At 45.4% G+C, this 15,001-nt stretch overlaps 1 protein-coding gene across 1 annotated transcript in view; it reads left to right on the forward strand.

Moving 5' to 3' along the window:
- The window catches only part of B4GALT5 (beta-1,4-galactosyltransferase 5), an 86,295-nt gene that overhangs the window by 56,162 nt on the left and 15,132 nt on the right, over window positions 1-15,001 (forward strand). Inside the window, exons 3-8 of the mRNA XM_039351229.1 lie at window positions 4,293-4,406; window positions 6,286-6,410; window positions 11,853-11,969; window positions 13,431-13,618; window positions 13,793-13,915; window positions 14,773-14,874. Of these exons, the coding sequence (XP_039207163.1) occupies window positions 4,293-4,406; window positions 6,286-6,410; window positions 11,853-11,969; window positions 13,431-13,618; window positions 13,793-13,915; window positions 14,773-14,874 (769 nt within the window). The remainder of the gene's footprint in view (window positions 1-4,292; window positions 4,407-6,285; window positions 6,411-11,852; window positions 11,970-13,430; window positions 13,619-13,792; window positions 13,916-14,772; window positions 14,875-15,001) is intronic.

Consider the following 15,001-nt stretch of genomic DNA (forward strand, 5'->3'; position numbering starts at 1 on the left):
AAAAAGTGGGAACAAGCCTTTCGCAAAACCCACCAGACAGCGGCATGGGCCATCAAAGCAGCCACCTCGGCCTACTTTTTTGTCCGGGCCACCCTCATCTGGTTGCAACAACTACAAACCATAGTTCCTATGGAGGACATACGAACACACCAGGACCTGGCTAAGATGGTAGCAGCCACGGAATACGCTGCAGACGCAACGTTCCAATCGGCCATTTTTTCATCCAGATCCATAGCATCCAACATAATTGCAAGGAGAATGCTATGGCTAAAACACTGGCAAGCTGACACCAAGGCTAAGTGGCGGCTAGCGACCGCCCCTTACTCAAGCAACGGTCTGTTTGGGGAGGCCTTGGACCCCTATCTTGTAGAAAACAAAGACAAGCGGAAGGTCATGGCACACTTGAACAAAAGGTCAGACAAACGTACCACACCTTACTTTCGTAGGCAGTCCTTTCGCCAACCGACAACCACGACTATCAGTCAGGCACCCAAGCCATTCACTCCCAGGCAGAACAAACCGTACGGCCGCCCCTACGACAGACCGGGGTTCCAGCCCAGACAACAAAACCAGTCGAGACGACCCTTTCGTGGAACGGGTCGTCCGTACCGGAAGACAAAATGACTCATACATAGACCTACCCATTGGAGGAAGACTAGCTCACTTCTTCCACCAGTGGGAGCAGACCTCCACGGACAACTGGGTACTACAAACCATCCAGTCCGGGCTGTCCCTGGAGTTCCTGATCACACCCCCAGACCGACTCATCAACTGCTCGGTCTCCAGGAACCCCACCAAACGCAAACTCATGCAGGAGGCCATCCAACACCTGTTGGACATTCAAGCAATAGAACCGGTCCCAGCAGAATACAGAGGCAGAGGATTTTACTCCATCCTCTTTGTGGTTCCAAAGACTTCAGGAGGATGGAGGGCAATCCTGGACCTAAAAAACCTCAACCGCTACATCACATACAAAAAATTCAAGATGCAATCCCTTCAGTCCATCCTGGGAAGAATCAGAGAAGGAGACTTCCTGGCATCGATAGACCTCACGGAAGCCTACCTTCACATCCCCATCCACCCAAACCACCGCCGGTTCCTACATTTCTGTTACGGGGGAAAACACTTCCAATACAGAGCTCTCCCCTTCGGTCTATCTTCGGCACCCAGGGTATTTACCAAGATACTAGCAGCGGTAGCCGCCAAACTGAGAAAAATCCCAACACGCGTCCAATGTTACCTAGACGACATACTAATCCAAGCAACATCCCTACAGACAGCTCAGGCGGACGTAAGGACCGTCATTCGCGTCCTTCAATTACACGGATTCTCAGTAAACTTTCAGAAGAGCCAGACAGTTCCCTCGTCCAGGCTGCTGCATCTGGGGGCCATGATAGACACAACCAACTGTATGGGCTATCTCTCCCAAGACCGGGTGGCCGGCATCAGGGAACTGGCTCGCTGGGTTCACAGGCAACGTTCAGTTCCGATACTAACACTTTCCCAATTATTGGGCAAGATGGTGTCGGCCATAGCCATTGTACCCTGGGCCAGGCTCCACCTACGGGAACTACAGTGGTTTCTGCTCCCGTACCAACGGCAGAACACCAGCGCATCCAACCACCTAGTCAGGGTCACGGCACAAATCCGCAGGGCGCTAAGCTGGTGGTGCTCTCGGGCCGTGACCAAGGGGTCACCCTTCAAGGAACCAGTCAGAGTTACCATCACTACAGACGCCAGTCTGTATGGTTGGGGAGCCCATCTGGACTCCAGGTTTGTACAGGGACGTTGGTCCGCCACGGATCTGAGAAACAACATCAACTGGCTAGAACTCAGGGCTATCCACCTAGCCTTGCAACAATTCAAAGACAGAATCAGAGGCCACCACGTTCTAGTCCTAACAGACAACGTAGCAGCCAAGGCGCACCTCAATCGGCAGGGGGGGACCAGATCAAAAACCCTGATGACAGAGTCACGACTCCTATTCAGCTGGGTAGAGCCCAATCTGAAGTCACTAAAAGCGGAACACATATCGGGGGTCAACAACCAGCAAGCGGACTTCCTAAGCCGCACCACAGGGGACCCTTCGGAGTGGGGGCTACACCCGAACTTGTTCCTAGACATCTCCCGCAAGTTCGGGTACCCGATCCTCGATCTGTTCGCATCATCAGACAATGCCCAGCTCCCCAGATTTGACTCTCGTTACTTCAACCCGCGAGCAGAGGGGACGGACGCTCTGAGAACTCAGTGGCCTCAGGGTCTGCTTTATGCCTTTCCCCCACTACCACTCATACCGGCGGTCATCCGAAAGCTGATTCAGGAGCGGGCAGAAGTGATCCTAGTAGCACCATATTGGCCACAGAGACCGTGGGTCGCCGACCTGATGAACCTGTCTCAGTCGCCCCCATGGAACATTCCCCCTCATCAAGTGTCCCTACACCAGGGAACCATCAGTCACCCGGAACCCCAATGGTTACAACTGACCGCCTGGCACTTGAGCGCCGGATAATGGCACAGGAACTATTCTCTCCCGGGGCCATTACCATAATTCAAGCTTCACGCCGTCCGGCAACAAACCGCATTTATGACTCCACTTGGAAAAATTTTGGCCTTTGGTGCAGGGAACGGCAGTTTGACTTACACAAACTCTACATCCCTCAGATAGTAGATTACCTCTTGGAGGGACTAGACAGAGGCCTCGCCCCCGCGACCATCCGCAGGCAAGTGGCGGCCTTGTCCACCCTCCTCACCTGCACGGATTCGGTTCCCTTAGCTCACCACCCCAGGATCCGCGCCTGTATCAAGGGCGCCTATAACACCAGACCTCCAGTAATTCACAGGTACCCGTCCTGGGAACTACCGCGAGTCCTTCACGCACTCACTCGGTCACCATTTGTACCATTGGCAACCGTTTCCTTGCGACACCTGTCGCTAAAGGTGGCGTTCCTGATTGCCATCACATCGGACAGACGAATTTCGGAACTGGCCGCACTGTCAGTCAGAAACGACCTATGCATTTTCCACAAGGACAGGGTGGTCCTTAGGTTAGATCCTGCCTTCATACCGAAGGTGAATTCACTCTCTCACAGGACACAGGAAGTAATTCTCCCAAACTTCTGTCCAAATCCAACCCATGACCGGGAGCGGCAGTGGCATACATTGGACGTCCGCAGAACCTTGCGGCGTTATATAAAGCGTACAGAACCCTTCCGCAAATCGGAGGCCCTATTTGTGTCCTTCCAAGCGGGCACCTTGGGGCGGAAAGTTTCCGCGGGCAACATTGGAAGGTGGATCCGAAGCTGTATCGCAGAAGCTTACAATGTATCATCCCTGCCGCCCCCAAGTCATCTCACAGCCCATTCCACCCGAAGCGCTGCAACTTCGGCGGCATGGGCTACCCAGGCGTCAATCGAAGTTTGCAGGGCCGCGACATGGTCCTCGCCTTCCCCGTTTATACGACACTACAAGATAGACCGCTTTGCATCGGCGGACGCCTCCTTTGGTAGGAGGGTCCTCCAGCAAGTTGTCTCAGAGATCAATCTACCGGCCTTATCTGTTTCCCACTCCTTGGGACAGTGAGGCTTTGGTATGTCCCATCCGTGGATTATCCATCTCCTGTACTGGAGAAGGGGCGTTGGTCTTACCTGAACGCCTTTTCTCAGTACGGAGATGGATAATCCACACCCACCCCAAGGCCAGCAGGCCGCTAGTAGGGAGCTGAGAGCCAATACCTCGTCACTCATCAGCCAATTCGCCCTCGTTAAGAATGGACTCCACAGGAAGTGGGGGCGTGTCAAGCTTTGGCTACTTGGTCTCAAGAGCAGGCAGACAGAGAAAACCCATCCGTGGATTATCCATCTCCGTACTGAGAAAAGGCGTTCAGGTAAGACCAACGCCCCTTCTCTCAGCTTCTGCTTTCCATTTTACATAATAAAAATCCAAATGTTGCTTTCATAGCACTGTTGATATATAAAATATGAGCATAGCATTGCAAATGGCAAATCCTAAAATAAACACTGGGATTTCCCTAAATGAATAAAATAAACAGAATGATATATTGATACAATTATCAGTGTCCTTTACTGGCTTTACAGATATTTAATGCACTAATTTTTTAATTTCTTTTATTTCTTTGGGAGGACATTTCATTTCCTAATGATGAAATCATGAAAGTTATTGTTTGTGTTGTATAATACTAAAGATATTAAGAAATAAACCTAATGACTTGGCTAGCAATAGAAAGTAATAAAATAATTTTGAGTAGCAGTCTTATTTTCTTACTCTTCCATCAGATTATCCTTTTGATTTGAATCACAGTGAAAACTTTCTGCAAACAACAACTTTCCTTCCTGAAGATTTTACTTATTTTCCAAATCATACTTGCCCTGAGAGGCTCCCTTCTATGAGTAAGTTTTGTTACAATTTACATAATCACCCTTTCCCTTTCCAGTTGTATGCTTAACATATGTAAAGTCATATTCCAACCAGAAATAAATTGTTTGAAACTTTATTTATTTCAGTGTTGCTCCATATATTTTAATGTTTTCCGAATTCAGTTTGTACAACTGATTTCTGAATTCAATTTGTACAACTTAGAATTAATTATTCATGTAATAAGTAGATTGCTGAACTAAGTTTATATTATAAAGGAAATTGCTGCTTACTTCCTTGAATTGCTTTATATTACATCAAAACTTCATCCAATACTTTCAGAATGTACAGAAGCAACTTATTGAAATGCTAGATAAGCCATCGAATTGGCGTCAAGTGAAGAAAGATAACTATTTTGTTTATAGTAAGAGGGCAGGGAATATTGCTTAGCAAAACAGATGCAAAGAGGATGTTCCATTAAATATTCCTTGAATGAAGCATCCCTTCATGGCTTTACATCAGGGGTGTCAAACTGCCGGCCCATGGGCCGGTTTTATCATACCGGAGCCGTGCCCACCCCATTGCCAGCAATGGCGAAAAAGCTCCGATACATCGTGCAATGTCACGTGAAGTTGTGAATTTGACATGTCTGCTTTACATGGTCCAGATATTATTTTGTTTATTAAATAAAATCTGCTTATTTCATTCATGTTCAGATTTTTTCAATTATAGGATGGGAGAGAAATAGAGACCTTTTACCACCTTATTTATCATGTATAGATTGGAACTACTGTCATATTTAAAGGTAGTTTATAGTCAACAAAAACATTTTATTATTCTCCATAGACACATGGACGTTCTTAGAGGTGGTTCAGGAACACCTAAAAAATATAGGTCATTTGAGCTTAATATCTACTCATTAATGAACGTTCAAAATTATGTCAAGGTTCAAGCCATAACATTTCAGCCATGACAGGTAGACACATACAGCTGGCCCTCATTATTTATGATGATTAATGTTCCTGCAGTCATGTGATCCCCATTTGAAACATCCTCCTCTGGCTTTCTACAAGCAAAGTCAATCGGGAGACCTGCAAATGGCTGCCATGTGTCTTTCCATTTAACACTGGCACTGGATTTGCTCAACCGTAGCAATCAAAAGTGCTAGAATTTCCATTGTTTAGCAGTACAGTTATGTGTTGTTGCTCTATGTGCCGCATTGCTTAGCGACAGAAATTCCAGTCCCAGTTACCATCCTTAAGTGAGGATTGCCTATAATACCCGAAGCATTATAGGACTGCCTATAATACCCGAATGTTAAACAGGATTATCCTAAAATGTTGAGTTCCATCTACTGTTTCTAAACGCTGGTATATCCAATGAAGCATTATAAGTGCATATATTTGAAAGATTCATGTTTTAACAGTGTTTACTGAGTTTCTGTGCTCTAAATTTGGGAATAAGCTGTCTTGATTGATGAGTGTGATTATATCAGTGAAGCATAATGAGGCCCATTAAAATTATTTGTCACCTATCATAAGTAGCAATTGCCCTCCAGCAAGTTTGGCAAATCCAGATATTTGTTTTATGTGGAGCTTATGTGCTTCCTTTCTTCATGCTCAGCAGTACAGTAAGAGTGTGATATTGTTATATGTTATGCATTTGGAAGTAGCAGTTTTCATTTGTTTATTCTTCTAAATCTGTAGCTTTAAATAAATTTATTGGCTTAGTACTTTGCTCAGAAAGTAATGTTTAAAATAATAAAGGGGGAGTTAATTCTGAAAATTACAATTGATTGCAAGATAGCAATAACAGTGGTATATCAGCAAAATGCATAATATGATGAGATATTTGCAAAACATGTTCTTATGGCTGTGATTGCCACTTCTCATTTTCTGCTATTTACGTACATAGAGGGGCCAACTGATGTAAATATGAGTGAAATCAGTATGGATGAGATCCACCAGTTTTTCTCTCAAGACCCTACTATCAAATTAGGAGGTCATTGGAAGCCTAGTGACTGCTTGCCTCGCTGGAAAGTAAGCTACAGAAGGGGAATGCTGAAAACAATAATGCTATATACCATCTTGAATCCTGAGTTTGTTGTGTGCTAAATTTTTCTTTTGAAATGCTTTTTATAGAACCTGCTGGCCTTATAATTCAAGAGTTTTCTAAAAAATTTGGTAGATGTTATATTGTATTCCAACCTTTTCTATACCCCGTATCTCCGGAATGTTTCTGATATATTCTCGCACCCCTTACAAAATTTCTAAATAACGGCAACGAATTATGCATATACGCTATAATTTTGAAAACCCAAGTTTCTCCAGCACAGGAGATGGAGAATCCACCAATGGGTGTTCTATGTCTGCCTGCTCTTGAGACCAAGTTAGCCAAGCTTGACACACCCCCTGTTGCTAGGAGATCCCAGTCTTGACTTGGTCTCAAGCTCTTGAAGACGTGTCAGGTTTGGCTGTCTGATTTCAAGATACTCTAATTACTTAGCTAGCAGATAGATTTCCATTGTTGGATTCTCCTTTCCCTCATTTAATTTCATCTCAGATTAGTGGATTCCTTTGCTCCTCTCCTCACCCCAACTCTCCTCCAGAAGCGTTGGGATCAGTGCTGCCTCAGATTGTCCAATCTGGGGCTTGGTTGGGGGGAGTGACTGTTCCATCTCTCCTTCCCCAGGGCTCTGGGTGATTTCCCTCCCATCCCCCCTCACTTGTGGGATTCCTCGCGCAGCGCTCAGCACTGCTGCTCCGACCTCCTAAGTTTGTGCCAAACGATTCCACGAGATTTCAGACAGCTTCCCCAACACCCGTCAAGTTGCAGCCGCCATTTTGGGTGCCGCCGAAGGCACCGAAGATTAAAACTGAGCCGTTTGCCCTTTAAAGGGGATCCTGTCCAAATTCTACCTGTCTTCAAATTTCAGTTGGCGGAAGGGCTCTTGGCTCTACCGCAGAGTTCTGGACTTCCCCAGGGACCCCTCCAAGCGTTCGGAGCAGCTGCCATTTTGGCTGCGCCACACGGTTCCCTTTTACAGCCGATCATCCAATTTCATTCACTGACAGCCTGACTGCAGTTGCAGACCCTTTTTTTCTCTCCCTGCGCGGATCATTGCTTCTTAGGGCTGCCAGTAATTAAGCTTCTCAGTGCTTCTGCAGTCTTCAGCTGGAGTAGAGGGGTGCTTGGCCATTCTCAGCCCGCTGATACCAGCCTTGTCCCAATTTACTCAGGCCACCATTTTGATCCAAGGCCGCCATTTTGAGCTTGTGAGTGAACCTTCTTTTAACAGCTCCTCTGCCAGGCCTTCCCTTCAGGTCCTCTGCGTCCTTCATTGGGCTTTCTGGTGCACCTTGACTGGCCACCTAAGGCCTCCGGGCAGAGCCCATAGCGGGTCCCAACCATGCCTTCGACTTTACCTTCACAGGCGTGACCCAAGCCCCAGAGAGACATTACTGGTCAGGGGATCAGTCCATATTACTTGCTCCAATTACTCTTCCCACCAACTGCTTGCCTGCCAGAACTCCCCCTCAGGTTCCCTGAGATAGCTCGACCCAGGATAGAGGATTCCACGGTACCTCAACCCATGAGCACTGCCTCCCCGTCCTCAAGATTCGGCCGGCACAAAACCTCCAAACAGGAGACAGCAGGCAAGCTCAAGAACAAGGCCTCAAAAAGCCTTCCAAGTTGGCAGAGAAGCAAGCCAGCCGTAGGCACCAGGCTCTGGAGAAGGAGTTCTCCAGAGCGCAAATACAGGCCAGAACACAGACGGATCAATTGGCGGTCCCTGAATTCGACCTCCCTATAGGTCCTTCGGCCTCCGCTCAGGGTGTGTGGTCATTGGTGGAAACCCCCGCCACACATCGTCCCTCTTCAGTGGCAGCTCAGGACATGGCTATCAGCCCTCCTACGCTTCCATCAGACTCGGCCCCCGAGGCCACCTTCACGCCAACAGGTGCTGGACTCAGGGGATCAGAACTCGGGGACATTTTCTCTGATGGCTGCCTTGAAGTCCTGCTCTCTAAGGTTGCAGACTGTGCACTCGTGGCACGGTCTTACCACCTGCCTGGACAGGAGGCTTCTACCTCTGTTATTTCACCTTATGTCCCTCCAGCAGGGATTCCCATATATCAGGAACCCACGTCTCCTGCCCGTTCCTCAATCACTGGCTACTTGTCCCCGACGGGAGGTGACCAGCTGGATTTCAACTTGTCAGAGGAGGAAGAGCTTCCCCCAGACTCCTCCCCATCAGGAGGCCTATTTAATTCAGTTCTATTTATTCCCTTGCTTCGCAAAGCCATCATGATGGTCAACATAGGGTCCGATCAGTTCCCTCAGCCTCAAGCCACATTCGATGGGAGCCCAAATCCGGTTTTCTTCGAAACTGTGGCAACCCAGCACCATGTTCCCTGTCCTTTTATATTTCTTAAAGGGGTTAAGAAACAATGGGTTTCCCCATCATCTTTCCCCTTCATAGGTGGAACAACAAAAAGATATTTAGTACCTCTACAGACCTAACCAAGGCCCTGGAGGTACCAAAGGTGGACGAAGCCTGGACCCCTCTCGTGTCCGAGACTGCAGTTTCCGGGGATATGGCTGAGGCGCTTAAAGCAGAGGACAGAAAATGGGGCTTAATTTTCCGAAAGACCCATCAATTGGCTGCGTAGGCAATTAAAATGGCCATTTGCGTGTCCTTTTTTGTCTGAACCACCCTCCTATGGCTTTGTCAGCTTCAGGCCAGACTCCCCCCGAGGACATTCGGACCCATCAGGACCTAAGCAAAATGGTTGCGGTGACAGAGTATGCATCAGATGCAACTTTACAGTTGGCCAACGTTGCTTCCAGGTCCTTAGCTTCCAACGTTACAGCAAGGAGAATGCTACGGCTCAAGCACTGGCTGGCCGACGCCAAGGCCAAATGGCGTCTCACAACTGCCCCCTACTAAGGCAACCACCTCTTTGGGGAGCCCTTGAATCCGTACCTTGTGGAAAACAAGGACAAGCAGAAAGTCATGACTCACCTTACCAAGCGGCCCGACAAATGACCCACTCCTTATTCCCGTAGGCAGTACTTTCGGCCAGCATCGACCCAGGGAGCCGCCCAACCCTCCCGGCCTTTTACGCCCAGGCAGGACCGTCCATATGATAGGACGAGCTTCCAGCCCAGGCAGCAAAACCAGAGCAAACGGCCATTTTGAGGAGCAGGGCGCCCCTACAGGAGGTCCAAGTGACTCCCATGTCGCACTTCCCATAGGGGGCAGACTAGCCCACTTCTTCCATCAGTGGGAACTCACAACCACAGATGGATCTTGCAAACAATCCAGTTTGGCCTGTCTCTAGAATTTCTGGCCAGTCTCCCGGGTCATTTCATCACCTGCCCCACATCTCAGGATTCGATCAAGCGGGGGCTTATGAAGGAGGCTATTCATCATCTTTTGGAAATACAGGCCATAGAACCGGTACCGCCGGATCACAAGGGAAGGGGATTCTACTCCATCCTTTTCATGGTTCCCAAAGCCTCGGGGGGGATGGAGGGCAATTCTAGACCTCAAAGGTCTGAATTATTACATTGCATACAAAAAATTCAAGATGCAATCACTCCAGTCCATCCTGGGAGGCATCAGACATGGAGACTTCCTGGCATCCATAGACCTCACAGAAGCGTATCTCCACATCCCCATCCTTCCAGATCACCAGCGGTTCCTCAGGTTCTGTTACAGGGGCCATCACTTCCAATACAGGGTCCTCCTGTTTGGCCTCTCGGGGCCCAGGGTGCTCACCAAGATCCTGGCTGTGCTGGCCATCCATCTACAGAAGGTTCCGGTACGCGTTCAGTGCTACCTGGACGACATCTTGATCCAAGCATCCTCCTTCCAGGCGGCCCAGTCAATTCAGGTCCTCCAACAGCACGGGTTCTCAGTGAACTTTTGGAAAAGCCAGATGGTTCCCTCATCCAGACTTCTGCATCTGGGAGCCATCATAGACACCACAAACTGTATGGTCTACCTTTCCCAGGAGCGGTTGGACAGCATCAGCGACCTAGCTCACTGAGTGTACAAGGACCGCACCATCTCACTGGTCTTGCTCTCTCAACTACTAGGAAAAATGGTCTCCTACATAGCCATAGTTCCCTGGGCCGTACTCCACTTGCGGGATCTCCAGTGGTTCCTTCTACCGTTCCAGCAGTTGAACGCCAGCACATCCAGCCGGCAGGTGAGGCTCCCAGTCCAAACCCTGAGGTCCGTTTGCTGATGGTTCTCACAGGCGGTTACCAAGGGGTCACCTTTCAAGGAGCCCGACTGCCTCACAATCATGACAGACACCAGCCTGTTCGGCTGGGGAGCACACCTACAGTCTCAGTTTGCGCAGGGCCGTTGGTCCCGCGCAGACTTGAGACACAACATCAACTGGCTGGAACTCAGGGCCATTCACTTAGCTCTTCGCTACTTCCACCACCGGATCAGAGGCCATCACGTATTAGTCCTTACAGACAACGTGGTTTCCAAGGCCCACGTGAACCAGCAGGTGGGCACCAGGTTCAGGTCCCTCATGTCCGAGGCTCGGTTTCTGGGATCCTGGGCAGAATCCAACCTGGCTTCCCTCAGGGCTGAGCACATCTCGGGGCAGGCAGACTTTCTGAGTCGCTCTACTGTAGATCCCTCGGAATGGGGCCTACATCCGGATCTTTTCTCAGAGATATCCCAAAGGTTCGGCCAACCGGTCATCGACCTATTCGCATCATCGAGCAATTCCCAACTCCCCAGGTACTTCTCCCGCTATTACTTCCCAGGGGCGGAGGGGACAGACGCCTTGCGGACTCCGTGGCCGGAGGGCCTACTTTACGCCTTTCCCCCCTCCCGCTCATCCCAACGACCATCTGCAAACTGCTCCAGGAGCAGGCAGAAGTGATCCTCATGGCCCAATACTGGCCACAGAGGCCCTGGTTTGCCAACCTAATGAATCTCTCTCGTTCTTCCCGTGGAAGATTCCCCTGCATTGCGTGTCTCATTTGAAGAACTGATCCTAGGAATGTTAAAAATAAAATTAGGGATCTGTCTTGAAGAACTGGAATTCAATATGATATTTTAATGTAATGAAAGCTCAAGAACCAAATCTGAAGCCACCGCTATAAATGTTATTAATTATAAACTAATATTTAGTATTAGCAAGCAATGAGGTTTGTTTACAAGAACTGAAATAATGAGCCCATTTAACCTCTAAACCAGAAGTCTAAATCATGTGTTTTATCTCTGTAATCTTATTAGGCTAAAATAAATTGAGTTTTATTGTAATGTATTGGAACATAATTTTGCAAAAATAGAATATTTAGGCAAGCTAGTTACCTACTCTTACAGATTTAAGGATTTTACTTACAAAAATAATGTCCAAGTGAGGTTTATATCTTTGCTTATCTGGTATTGATAGCTTAGGTTGCTTGCAAGATCTTAGAAGAGCTAATGATCTTTCTCCTTGTAGGTGGCTATTCTTATTCCATTCCGCAATCGTTTTGAACATTTGCCGGTTCTCTTTAGACATCTTATTCCAATGCTGCAACGCCAACGTTTGCAATTTGCATTTTATGTCATTGAGCAAGTAAGTTTGCATGTACTGTTTTTGTTTTCAAGATTAATTTCTAGATTTGTGAAGACAAGTTTGTTTTGATAACATTTTCTCATCAAGTCAAATACTGAAGTAATTCTTTTAATGAGGGCTGGCTGTACCCCTAACCAGAAACGTCTACCCATGCAGAGTGCAAATATAAAATATTCCTTCTGTTACTGGAACTGCTGGAGGATGCCTCAGGAGAGAAATGAAACGATGTATACATTTCATTTTTAGAAGCAAGGAGACCATATTGCTTTATAAAACATCTTCAAGGAAGTGTTTCACTTGAACTTATAAAATGAAACTTTTAAGGATCTAATGATGGAGAAATGCTGATCTGTTGTATAATAGCAAAAGCACTTAGACTTATATATCGCTTCACAGTGTTTTACAGCCCTCTCTAAGCGGTTTACAGAGTAAACATATTGCCCCCAATAATCCGCATCCTCATTTTACCAACTTTGGAAGAATGAAAGACTAAGTCAATCTTGAGTTCAAGATCAAACTCTAGACTGTGGGCAGAGTTTGCCTGCAATACTACATTCTAACCACTGTGCCACCAGGGCTCTAAAAATCCTATAAGAAAGATATATTCATAGGGTTTTTGCTCAACAATATTATATCTCTGATGTTCAGAGTGTTGTTTCAAATTTTAAGTTATGCAAGTCTTCCAAGAGGGTGTGTGTGTTTTGATTGTTGATTTGTAATTAAAACCTAAGACTAAATCAAAATTTTGGTACTTCCTAACACGTATAGCTTTAATTGACTCAATATACCCCGATAATTGGTTCAACTTTGTATGAAACTGAAGAGAGATTAGTAGCTCCCCAAACAGATTTAAATTGCTACACTTCTCCTTGATGAAACTCTTACAGTGTTTGCATGTTTGCTTTTTTTTCTTTTTTGGTACAATTTTCTATAACACATTTGTGTAAGATCCAACTAAGAAGTGGGATTCTTATGCTTGTATTCTTGTACAAAGTAGGTTGGGCTATCACAGGACAATAGTGATGTATAAATTTTGCATTGCATTTATATTTATGTGTTAATCAAATTCAGCCTTTCTATCTAGATGAGCATGGCATCACTAGGCATATGTTAAACTCCTATCTATCAAGAATTAGCCTGGCAATAGTGTTTGTCTTTTTTTTGGTATTTGTATTTAGGCTTTATGGTGGTTCCTAACCCTCAAACGCCTATTTATAGACCTTAATCTGCTGATATGTCAGAAATAGCAATCGAATGAAACACAAAATTTTTCTTTCGTATTTTGCCTAAGAAAATTTTGTGTTTCATTCGATTGCCATGTCTTTGAAAAAGGAAAGTTATATACTGTAGGATATAAAGCAACTAAGCGTACCTATTCATCGACTTCAAGTATTGGAACTCACGTTGTTGTATGACTGAAAGTAAATGTTATTTTTTTTATATATTGGGCTTCTCTTCTAGGCAGGGAATCAGCCCTTTAATCGTGCTATGCTCTTTAATGTTGGCTTTTGGGAAGCTATGAAGGACTTGGACTGGGACTGTTTGATCTTTCACGATGTGGACCATATACCTGAGAATGATCGTAACTATTATGGGTGTGGACAGATGCCAAGACATTTTGCTGCTAAGTTGGATAAGTACATGTATATGTAAGTAAGTTTAATTTCCTAGTGAGTTTAATGCTAAAAGTAGAAAATTAATTAGAAGCAGATACTACTGTAACTAAAACTAATTGAGACATGCTACAACAACATATTTTCTGTGACCACTAAAAACTATTCATTTCAAACTTGACTGACATTTTTATTTTCATGTATCTGTAGCCTTCCATATGCTGAATTTTTTGGTGGAGTGAGTGGCTTGACTGTGGAACAGTTCAAAAAAATCAACGGCTTTGCAAATGCGTTCTGGGGCTGGGGTGGAGAGGATGACGATCTTTGGAACAGGTGCGTTACAGGGATGGAGAGGATGGTTTGCATGTAAACTCCAATTGACAGGGCTCCATGATTTAGTTTCAGATTCTACAAGACTTCTGAACAAAAAGAATTGCAATATAAAATGAAAAAGGAGTGACTTTTGTCAGTCTTTTTGGAAAATTTGTATCCTTGGTTACATCTTGCATTATATACTCATCATAGCAATACTCAACTGCCTGAAAGTCTGTCCTATTTTCTCTTTATGCTATTCAGCTCTGTTTTGGCAGCTGTCAGTCTTACAAGATAACATCTAGACAATGTCCATCTCCATAGCCATGTCATTATCACTGATGCAAAGTTACTTTTCCTTCCCATCTTTGTTAATTTTAAATCAATTTAATGTTACCATTTATTGTTTTAATGTTTCATATTGTTGCTTTTATTTATTGTAAGCTGCCTAGATTCGCCTCTAGGCAAGATGGGTGGCATATATTTAATAAATAAATAATAAAAGTAAACAAATCTGCTTCATCTTCCACTTTTATAATTTAAGTTGACCCATGAAGTACTGTTTATTTCCTGGGTATAGTTAATTTACTCTATTAGATAAAGCTGTTTTTACAAGTCCATAATAACCATACTCATTACGGTTGTGCCCCTTAGCTTCATAGTTATCAGTATATAAACAGCTTATTCCATTTTCTACCTGGAATATAATAATAGGTTACCACACAACTAATTCAAATGAAAAATTGTATAAATAAGCTAATTTAGGAGATATGTTGAGATGCTTGCTTATGAATAATGTTGATATGATGTTTGCTCAAATGATTAGTGTTGGCAAATACTAAATTCAAAGCAGTTTAATGACTCGTTTTCTCCTCCAGGGTTCACTATGCAGGCTATTTGGTTACTCGACCAGAAGGAGATACAGGGAAATACAAGTCAATTCCCCATCATCATAGAGGGGAAGTTCAGTTCTTAGGAAGGTAAGTAAAATATTGTTTTAAATATTTGTGTATATGCAGATTTTCTCATCCATCAGATTTGAGTAGATGTCATTCTGAAAGCTAAAGGGTATGATGAAGTTTAACCATCTAAAACCTCCAGTGTATT

The sequence above is a fragment of the Crotalus tigris genome, unplaced genomic scaffold (genome assembly GCF_016545835.1).
Source record: "Crotalus tigris isolate CLP2741 ecotype Arizona unplaced genomic scaffold, ASM1654583v1 scf7180000018371.15429387391:27106975, whole genome shotgun sequence".
Lineage (NCBI taxonomy): Eukaryota > Metazoa > Chordata > Lepidosauria > Squamata > Viperidae > Crotalus > Crotalus tigris.